The sequence below is a fragment of the Buceros rhinoceros genome, unplaced genomic scaffold (genome assembly GCF_000710305.1).
Source record: "Buceros rhinoceros silvestris isolate BGI_N320 unplaced genomic scaffold, ASM71030v1 scaffold14542, whole genome shotgun sequence".
Taxonomy (NCBI): Eukaryota; Metazoa; Chordata; class Aves; order Bucerotiformes; family Bucerotidae; genus Buceros; species Buceros rhinoceros.
In genome coordinates this window covers 1-10966 of record NW_010400822.1, presented here as the reverse complement: position 1 = coordinate 10966, position 10966 = coordinate 1, and the positions used below count along the sequence as shown (strand labels likewise).

The following is a 10966-nucleotide window of genomic DNA, read 5'->3' as shown; positions in this document are numbered from 1 at the left end:
GTTCAGCAGCATCATTTTTTATTAACACCTGCAGAAACAGCCTATGAGACTATAAATGAAGTATACATTTTTATTATATATTCATTCTAATCGAGTTTACACAAAATCATAGAGCAATCTTCTTCAAGCTGCATCATACAGCTTTAACTTTCTCCCAGTTCAAGGCCCAGTTTCCTAGGATTGTCCCTTTAAGAGAAGCAGCACGATCAACATAAAGTATCTGCATTTACTTAACCCACAAAAATACAAGCTTAAATGTGAATAATTTATTTTTAATATTTTTTTTTATGAAGTCTCTTTCTGTAAACTAATGCCTTCTGTCACCAGTCTCAGTGGCTACTGTATCTATTCTAAAGGAAACTTCTAGTCTGAAATAAGTTTTTAAATCTGACTGTTAGTCCAAATCTCCCCAGCTCCACCACACTTGAATCCATTATCTGTAATCACGAATATCATTTGGGGAAAACCTCAGACAAGTCAGCATGGCGAATGAAGTACAAAATAAGTGAGTAGAGGCAGGTCTTCTGCCTTCGTCTATGGGTCAGTTTGAAATGGCTGACCAATGTTCACTGACTGTTAGGTAAGGATGCTCCCAAAAGTACATTACAAAGATAAACTGTACCAGTCAAATCATACTTTCCATTCCTTTTTAGATCCTGTCTCTGAAAAAGCCTGCTTCAAGAAAACCTCGCTTCAAAAAAACCCCCAAACCCTTAAGATTCAATTTGTCAGGGACCGAGTTCTTCAAGATCTTTACAGAGCTCGATAGTCAGAATAAGAGTCGCACCACTTCAGAAGATACAGCTTAGAAGAAAAAAGAATCTGGTAATAGTACACAGGTATTCCTAAATCCGTGACCTGCTATCAAATGGTGCGGTACAAAAACCAATGCAAACCTCAAGGCCACTTCATACTTACTAAAAATCATAAGGTATTTGCAAATTACTAGTAAAGCTGAAGATGACGAAAATTGATACAGGAATGGTAAGTAGTATCAAGAACCATCAAGGAAAAAACTGAGATTAAATAGTTTAAAATGTTCTGATGAATGAGGAACTAACAGGGTATGCTGATAAAGCATAGTGGTATTACAACAAGCAGCCCTACCAAAACAAAGAGAATTATAGCATCAGCTTGGAAGATGAATTTGGGGAATGAACAATCTTCCACCAGCCAAGAGATTAAACTTCCAGCCTCACCTCCCAGACAAATACTGACACAAGAGCTGTTTTCCTAACTACATATTTTGATGACTAATCTGATTGTCTCAGAACCTGTTATCAGACTACGATTTCTTATAAAGTGGTCCTGGAGCAGGGGGAGACAAGGAGAAAGCAAAGAGACCATACCAGTAACTGTGGCTCCCGGTTTTCATCTACTGGAGGAAGACCCGTTATTATTTCTAGTAAGACCTAGGACAAAATCAGAAGAGAAAAATGAAGCATAGAATGATCCTTAGGATATATACTGTTTGCAAAGAGGAGCCCAGCCCCAAAGACAGCTCTCTCTACAATTCAATGCTGTTGCTCCTACCTTTACTTTCATTAATTGCTATTAGCAGTGTGGCTTATGAATTCCAATGCAAGTTCTTCTCACCCTACATCGTTATGCTTCAAAGCAAATGGAATAACTTCCAAATTATTATTTCCACCCAGTGTCTGGCCCACCTCCCCATGAAACTAAATGCCATGAAGGAAGTGGTCAGTAGCAGTTAGGGTCTCGGATCTATTCAGAATGGATTAATTATTCTCCCAAATATTAAGCTCATGTCTTTTTTGTACTCAGCTTTAAGGCAACTCTTACATGGACAGCATACCTTTGGTGCTAAAAAAAAATTTAAAAAACAGACTTAATTTTGGAACATTTTCCTTAAATTTTTTCCAGCTTGACTTACGTTTTTTGTGCAATACTATGCAAGAAGAAACATGTTCGCATTACTTCAAACTGCGTTTAGCTAGAACTTTGAATGTTATTGTACTCTCATCTTTCACATACGAATTTACTTTTTAACATAATTATGGTAGTCATTAGTAAGTTCAATGGTTTAATCAACATACTCAAATTATTTAAACCAATCAAAGTTTAGAAACATCTCTAAGAGCACGTCTATTGGGAAAAGGAGAAGTGATAGATCAGAGTGGATTATTTAATTCCAGATATTCTTGATTCTGTATGCTTTTATCTTTTACAAAAAAAAGTCATATACTGCTTCCCACATTCTACTTACTACTCCAAAACTGAAGATATCAGATTTCGGTGTTATCTCTCCTCGCAAAGCTTCAGGCGCCATATAGGCTGCTGTTCCAACAATTCTTTCCGTCATGATTGTTCGTGTGAATGTCACAGATGCTCTTGCAAGTCCAAAGTCAGAAATTTTGGGCACATATGTATCAGTTAATAAGATATTTGCACTGGGAGAGAGGGGAAGGGGAAAAAAAATTTCCAAACCAGTACAGTAATTAGGTTTTATAACAGATTAATAACTCTTTAATAACCAAATGCAAACTGCTACCTTAACTGTTTCTTGAAATCTCAGATATTTGATTCATATTACAAAAAATGTAAAGAGTTAATTTTGTTGGAAATTGCTTGGTTTCAAAATTAATTGCTCTAAATAAATCAAAAACTGGTTGCCAGGATACATTCATGCTTTTAATTAGTCACGCATGCATACATTAAAAAAACCAAACCCAAGCAAAAAGACAAGGAAAAAACCCAAACACCCCTCCCTCCTCCCAAATCCTACAAATACAAAAATTTCTTATGAGACCAATTATGTTACGCCCATGTTTAGTATCTGCATACTTTTTCTTTAAAAAGGATAATAGAGCATACTCAGCTCTGATCAACTGGTACTAGATCACAGTATAATTCTTAAAAGAATAAATTCCTACTCAAAAGTAACAAAAGCAAGTTTTTATAATCTCTTACTCTGTCAACCACTACAAATTCACATTCCAAATAAATACTAATACTCTTATTCTCTTCTTGGAAGAGAAACAGCAAATTTATCAATGCTGGGATAATATATGTGTTGTTTCCACTTGATCTCCAGCTTTTACTTCCCTTAAAAAAAACCCTGAAGAACAAGGCTCATCTGAAAGACCTTCACACTTGCACAAAATACTCAGTGGGATGAATTACAGCATAAACATGCTACTGTTTTTTTAAACTTGTAGCACTTAACCATTTTCAAACCACTTGATTTAACATTTCTGTAATCCTCCTCATTTTCTGAGCCCCTTAATGGAACTGAAGAAAACCACATAGCCAGACACAACACATAACACTTAGTAGAAACCTTTACTTCTAACTTCTCCTCCTCGTTCACCAAACCTTCTCAACAAAATTAACAGAGCTCTAAGTTACAACAGGTCACTTGGTGGTAGAACTTCTGTAAACAGTGTTAAAGGTAAGACCAGTGAAAAAGGCCACATATTAGTCAAGGTGTCATCCACCACCTGGTTTCATATTTAAAGCTCAACTTCTAAAAGAAGGAAGAAAAGGATCACAACTTCATAAATCTGAGCTTTTTATCAACTTCAGCCAAGCTGAAAGAGCGGTCACTTTTTTGATACACCACAAAGAGCACAACAGAAACAAGTTTTTCTGCAACTGTCAAGCTTCAACAGATAAATGAACTATTTCCTGGGCATAACCAAAAAACTATGGACAACTCTGAGAACACCCAATTAAATCATGCCCCCTGTAGCCTATAGATAAGCTGTTCTAGTGCCTGCGTGATTATTAATTGTATCTACATGTCATAGCAAAACAAAGACTGAAGTAAACCTTCTTAATGGTTTCTTCATCCAAGTTTTACCTAGGAGTGGCAGCACTATTAATAACTCCAAATTTGTTGAGCTATCCATGCTGCAAGTGCAAGAGGCTGAAAAATGTAATCCAAACAAAAGAAAAAAACCAAATCCCAATTCTGTAATATGATCAACTCACAGCAGTTAGAAGGGCAAGGTAGCACAAGGTAAAAACCGCATCCCTTCCAGTCACTACACTTGTCCAGAGGCTTAAGCAGGGAAGAAAGAAGAAACATAAACTGTCAAAACAGCAAGCATATTCTACGAGGCAGCTGAAGCAAAAGCTTGTTCCTCACAAGCTGGAAGGTCACAAAACTGAAGTGACCTACCTTTAAGAATTGCCAGAAGCCAAAAAGCTATTGGAACATTCATCCATGACATCCAATCAGTTGTTCCTTCTTAACCCACAGAAATAAGGCATCTGGGGCTTTTCTTCAAAAGATTTGGACTGCTTTGGTATTTAAAAACACCACAATAAACTATAGCAAAGAAGGAAAAAAAACCACCAAACCCTAGAAACCCCTCACCTTTTCTGAGCTCTGATATCCCCAGAAAAAATTCTGCTATAACAAGTGAACATACATTACCCTGTAAGAACCCTGAATTTCATAAAACCTGACTGAAGTAATTTTGCTGTCTTCATAATAAATACCAGTAAGACAAAGGAGACACTCTGGAGAAGTGTTCTAGGAAAAATACAAGGTGGGCTTTCATTTGAAAAATTCCCCTTTTAAGAGTCATTATGTTCTCTAACAGCAGCTTTTCTATTAGCAGTGTTTGTGAAAGAACAGAATTTCTGGGTGTCCTCGCAGTACTCAACCAACAGATTACAACAGCCTCATAATTATCTTTATAAATCTGTACTGGTCATGTCCTTGCGGCACAGACAAGATTATGGTGATGGATGCCACTTGCAGAAAAGACCGTGCCCTTGACTGAAGTGATGCTTCTTGCAGTTTGTTCTCTCTCAAAAGACTTTAACAGGAGGAATAAGAGAGGAAAAAAAAAAAAAAGGAGGAAAAATGCAGCCAGCGATAATCAGCAGCTTTTACCTTTTAATATCTCTGTGAATATGATTATTTTCATGCAAAAATTTGATGCCATTTGCTGTGCCTTGAACAATTTTACATCTTGTATTCCAAGAAATTGGTGGAGTGCCATCCTTGAATAAGAAGGGAGAAAGACGAAAATCTAATGTATATATGGTCATATAAAACAAACTAAAACACACAAAACCCCCACAAGCCAAAACAAACTTGCTGCTATGTTTTGTGGTTTTCAAGTAAATCATTTAAAAGACTAATAGTCTTTTCATAATTTACTTGGGCAGAAACACATGCATTTATCACAGTCAGTTCTTTCCCCTGCTTTTGCCTTAGGTTAATACACGCATTGCAAAAGTGTTCCTGATAGTACTTGACTCTGTCTCTGCAAGGCCAGTTGCACTGCAAAGAGCTGTCTGTGTCCACTTCATTTTCCACTTTGTACCAGCAATGATGCCAGAGCCTTTTAACTCAAAGCAAATCATCCAGAGCAATCAGTTTACTAACGCTGAGAAGTCAATCATCCAGTGGTTTTGCATTTACCCCTTCAAGAGTTTAGCTTGATTCATATTACTAACTAGACCTTAGAAGTGAGGACACCTACATTCCAAAATCACTTCTTACTCTAATCCTCTTCCCTTGGCTGCTTACAAGATTATCTCATCACTCTATCACCTCCCCTGCCTCCTCCTCAAAGCCCAGACAAGAAGACAACATAAATGAGAGACTGCCTCAAACGTATCCAGTGAAGTTAGAAAATAAAGTTACCAGCAAGAACACACGTTCAGTATACACATTCTTCATCTATTCAGCTTCATCAGAAGATTCTTTCTGATTTATAGATTTTGATTTAGATTCTTTATGACTTTGATCACATTTGTCTCTGCCTTGTAAAGACCTCAGTTATTTCTACTTTAGCTTTCAATTACCACCAATCTTTTAAGCTCTCATGGTGATAATGGCCAAAGTTACATGGATCAATGTTTTCATAGATCTTTGTCATCACATATATCATTTCTACAGATAAACTTGCACTGCCTTAAGTAAAACTTTAAGCCTCTCTTCTGCACTGATTCACTTAAAAATTAAAAAACTGCAAACGTGTAAGTGTGTGCAAGCAAATCAACCAAATGAAGCTGAGAGCGCAGTGCTACCAAATGCATTCAGTCCTTTTCCCCAACCACAACTTCTCATCCTCATCCTAACACCTCTTCTTTCCTGTTGCGGAGGAAGTATTTGTGCAGCCTTGCAGAGGAAATGTCTCCAGATGAAAAAAATCTTTAATTTTCATCCAGTTCTTTCTCCAGCTTCTACATGCTTGAGCCAGTACAACAGGAGAACCAGTACAGAGAAAAGCAAAACAACATTTTTTAGGTCTGAGGGCTTGAGGGAGCTGAAGTAGCGCAATTTTAAAATGTTGACCAGATTACAACCTCAGAGGCTGCTCTTGCTTTGTATAAAGCAGATTTTTTTAACTCCTTCAAAAAACTAACACGGACACTCAGGTTAAGTCCGGCTTACTGTTGTCATCACTCTCAACAAGCAACCTCTGTGTTTATCCTTCACACACAGCTGCCTCACCAAAACCAAAGCAACTTACTATTTAAAGGCCAAGGCTAGAAGATACGTAATTTGATTAAATCAGAAGACATCACGTTTACACAAAATAATAATTTTTAAAAATGTACTTCCCATTTATTTAGGCACTTCAGAAAGAGATACACAGACCACGAAGATTGTGTTACAACAGCTATCACAAGGTCAATGAACAAAGGGCAGTTTCACAATGCAGAATCTTGAGAACTAGCAGAGAACATGCCAATGTCAGAACCAGGAACAATAGTGCAGCACCCTCTGCTCCACTCCACACAGGCACAGCCAGAGTCCAAGATCCTGTGCCACTTCAGGTACTTGTAATGACACTGTGTTGTCAGCCTGCTTTGACTTATACATGACTAGAACATTTTTTATAAAGCATTACTGGAAGAATACTTGTTACCATATTTGTCTGCCAGAACAGAGAAGTAAGTAGTAAAACGTTGTTTGGCCATTACAGTTCAGTACTGTTTCAAAGATAATTTATGTAAGCAAAGCAAGACAACTGGAAACCAGAGCAGAGTTTACTTACCAGACAAGCAAGTCTATCAAGCAATGAACCGTTGGGCATGTATTCATACACCAGACACGGCTGAGCACCATCACTTGAGAAACCAAGTAATTCTACTAGATTCTCATGCTGACATCTATAGGGGAAGGAAAAAAAAAATCTATTCATATATGCTCTGAAAGACTCCCAACATTTGAGGAAAATACAAAGAGGGAACTTGATCCCCAGTTACACGTTTCAGCCCTACTGCACATAGCCAGGTTCTGCAGTGGTACTTTTAAACAAACAAAATGCAGTCACGTGCTATATGAAACATTCTTACTTCCCAGGAAAATCATTATGTTATGGTAAAAAGACAAAAGTAAGGGATCACACTAGCTAACATGTTATCTGCCAACTCAGATTCGCATAGAAGGCTGTGACATAACACTGTACTCACTTTGCCATCATTTTTATTTCTTGATCAAATTGCTGTTTCAGGTCCTGAACACTAACATCAACCATCTACAAAACGAAGCATTTGACATTAGTATCACTGGCAATACTAAAACGCACAGTTGTTCATTAAGAAAATCAGAACTGTAAGCCTTCCTTTAGATTACTTACATGTAAAACTACTTAACTGTTTACAATAGTTTTTTTAATCAAAAATAAAGTATCAGAACATGATTTTTAATTCCTTGGAACACAGTATTATTGGACAAATGAATCCAGCTTCAGCACAGTCACCAACTTACTAATTTTACTTATTTCACTGCAGTTACCCACTAATAGCACTTACTCATTAAAAAATTATTCACACAAACCATTGGTTACGAAGACTAAAATTCTGTTGGAATATCTATTTAGTCTGTGAATCGCTCATCTGATTCTGAAAGGGAAACCTCCCTCGCACCCCTTTCCTTCTTCTATTTCCTGTGTGCAGCGAAGGAAGGGGTACTGTGGAAGCACTCTGCTCTTCCAGACATCTTGCCTGAACCACTCAAAGGAGAGCTACAGAAAGGGCAAGACTTCATCTCTGGTGACTGTGCTGACTCACACCACTCACTGGACTACAAAATAAGGTTCCCAACTGATGTTTAACGTGGTGACACCTTTTGAATTGCATCATTCAACACTTTCCACAGATAAACAAGTACACAGTCATCAAAGAAAATTGCCCAGGACAACTCACAGCAATGAGCTTCTTGATGGCCACATTTCTGCCATTGATGTAGCCTTTGAACACAACTCCAAAGCCACCTTCTCCCAGTTTATTACCTCCGGCTGATTCTGGTCGTGCATCAAAATTATTTGTAACACTTTCCAAGTCATGAAACCAAAAATTATCGAAACCTGAAAGACGTATTTGTCATTTAGGACAGAGCTATGTCTTCACTTAAGGAACAAGTGTATTGAATAGATTTTCTGCTTCAGTTCTATTAAACCAAAAACTTGCCACCACACAAATCCTGACATAATGGATCAGCCTTGTAGTGAAGATAGCAGAGACAAAAAAAAAAAGGAAATGCAAACAAGTATATATAATTAGCTATGCATAATATTCTTCACAACTAGCACCGCAGCAGCCCTCTGATGCATTTTCAATTAATACTCATAACTCAGGTAATAAACGTGCAGCAGATCACAGACAGATGTAAAAATATGCCCGGATCCCATCATGTTTCTAGCAGCAACCCAAAAGTGGGCCTTCAGGAAAGAACAGACCAACCATATACTTTCCTAGAATGCTTTCTTCAGTCATCTTTTCTCCAAGATTCTTAGTCATTTCTGACATGTAAAATACAGCTTTAAAACGCAAGATGCTCAACAGTCTACAAAAGCAGTATTGAAAAAGGGCAAAAAGGCTTATGTGTAGCATGAAATAAATTGCAATGTAATTAACAGACAAGTTTTCCATCTCAACAGATGCCTTATTGACCAGGTGCATCTCATATTCAGACATCTTGTTATCTAGGCTAAACTCACAGCCACACAAAACAGCAAGATGACATTTCCCATAGATGTATGACGACAGGAGTATAGTCATTGCACTAATGCAATGCTACCACTTACTTCAGTGCAGTGAAGGACAGTTCAGCAAAAAAGATTGTACTTAATTCCACCAAACTAAGTGCCTACCTGTGTTACTAGACTCTGGGCTGCTATTTTCTTGACTTAAGTAGGGAGGAGCTGCATGTTGCTTCTCGGTACTCTGAGCTAAAACAGGCTTTGCAGACACCACTTCTTTTTCCTGTACAGGCAGCTCTTTCTCATGTATAGGCAGGGTTTCCTGTGAAGAAAAAGGTGATGTAACTTCTTGTGCCGTCCTTACAGTTTCTGAAAATGGAATTTAGAAAAAGTATTAACTATGTTAGGAATCAAAAAAACATGTAACTTTAATGCCAATATTTACTAAGATAAGAGACACAAGTGTCATGAGAAGGTTAAACTCTGCCACCATATGTAAGCTGCAGAACAATTAAACTTGAAACTCTTAATTAAACTGATATTACAAATAATGGAAAATATGTCTACTTCTGGTTATTTTTACGTAATCCCTTCTGATTTTCAAGTTGCTATGAGGCTCTTTAGCATCCTAGAAAACTGAGAATGCAGTACAAAATGTACAAGAGTAACAGTTACCTGGAAGCAAAAGGCTTGCTGGTGCTAGGAACTGATTCCTAATCAGCAGATCCACAAGATCACCAACTGTACAGTTTGTCGTTCCCCAGTCATACAGTAATTCACACGTAGGGCTCTTCCCCATTTGCACAAATGCCTCAAATCTCCTTAAAAGATAAATTAAGACCAACATTAAAAACAAAAGCAACCTTGTGAGCCATGAAGAAGGGAAGAGATCAAAGGTAAATGATAAAAAAAAATCCAAGTGTACTGAACTTTACTGCATAATTATTCACAACTGTTCTGAAAATGCAGCTCAAAACTCTTCGAATTTCTATTCAAACTCAGTGAGAAAACATGCAAAATAAGGGAAATATATGCATACATGGCTTCAAGATTTTGTCCACGACCCATGACATGTATCGGCACACGGGACTCACAGAGGGAAAAGATGTCAGCAAGAGACAGAGGGCAGGTCAGAGCCAGATAAAATAGAAAAAAAAAATGTGTTTTCCATCCATTCAGCATTCACACTTCATTTTGAATATTCCGAGATGGACATTAAGCAGAAATTGAGATCCATTATTCTGACTGATTTATTATTCCTATAGAAAGGCAAATGAAGATTTAATGCTAGTATCACTAGACTGGAAAGCCAACATGATATGTAGAGTATTTAAAAGCTCATAATCTTTGAAATAGCTTAAAGATTCACCAAGCCCTTCAAGCAACAAGGTGTTCATTAAATACTGCTGATATTACTTCTAAATTAAGCTTGTTTTAGGCCTTGGACTCTACACATTTGTTGGACATCTTCTTAGGAAGAGTGAACTAGGAGTTACAGTCCAGTTGTCTCTTGTGCAAAGATGCATGAAAACAATGTTTACTAGTCTCCAGGGTGCAGAAAGTTACACAGCCAACACTGCATCATTAAAAATACCTGTGTATGTCTGTGGCTCTAATTAACTCTAATTTCCTCTGCTAATTTTCTTTTGCTACACCTTGTCTCTTAGCTGAGCTATAGAACAATTCAATCAGGAGTAATTACCCTTGAGTTCCCTAAGGAAACTGTACTGTAAGATGAGTTCCTAAGTACCTATCAGCACGGAAACTGCAACAAGTGACAGGGATGGGACCGACAACGGCACTTGGGTTAAACTGTTACTAAACAAGATTATGTTACGTGGCTTCGATGTAGGACCTGATATGCATTTGGTTGTATCTGCTTTCACCGGAGGGGTTTGTTATGTCAACCGCTAATTTCTTCCACCCTTCCTGCGGGTCGATGAAGTCTGCCAGCTGCCTCATGAGCCCGTAGCTAATGCAGCGGACGAACGTTGAAGTCGTTATGGGCTTGTTCATCTTCAGCTCCTACGGACACAAACGGGGCCGTTACC

The 10966-nt window shown here is 37.8% G+C and overlaps 1 protein-coding gene across 1 annotated transcript in view; it reads right to left on the bottom strand.

Annotated features, from left to right (window-relative positions):
- The window catches only part of IRAK4 (interleukin-1 receptor-associated kinase 4), an 11444-nt gene extending 513 nt beyond the window's left edge, over positions 1-10931 (bottom strand). Inside the window, exons 1-9 of the mRNA XM_010132051.1 lie at positions 10771-10931; positions 9591-9736; positions 9087-9284; positions 8140-8300; positions 7405-7469; positions 6987-7101; positions 4868-4977; positions 2228-2411; positions 1350-1412 (exon numbers count right to left, since the gene is read on the bottom strand). Coding sequence (XP_010130353.1) covers positions 1350-1412; positions 2228-2411; positions 4868-4977; positions 6987-7101; positions 7405-7469; positions 8140-8300; positions 9087-9284; positions 9591-9736; positions 10771-10931 — 1203 coding nt within the window. The remainder of the gene's footprint in view (positions 1-1349; positions 1413-2227; positions 2412-4867; positions 4978-6986; positions 7102-7404; positions 7470-8139; positions 8301-9086; positions 9285-9590; positions 9737-10770) is intronic.
- Positions 10932-10966: the final 35 nt, after the last annotated feature.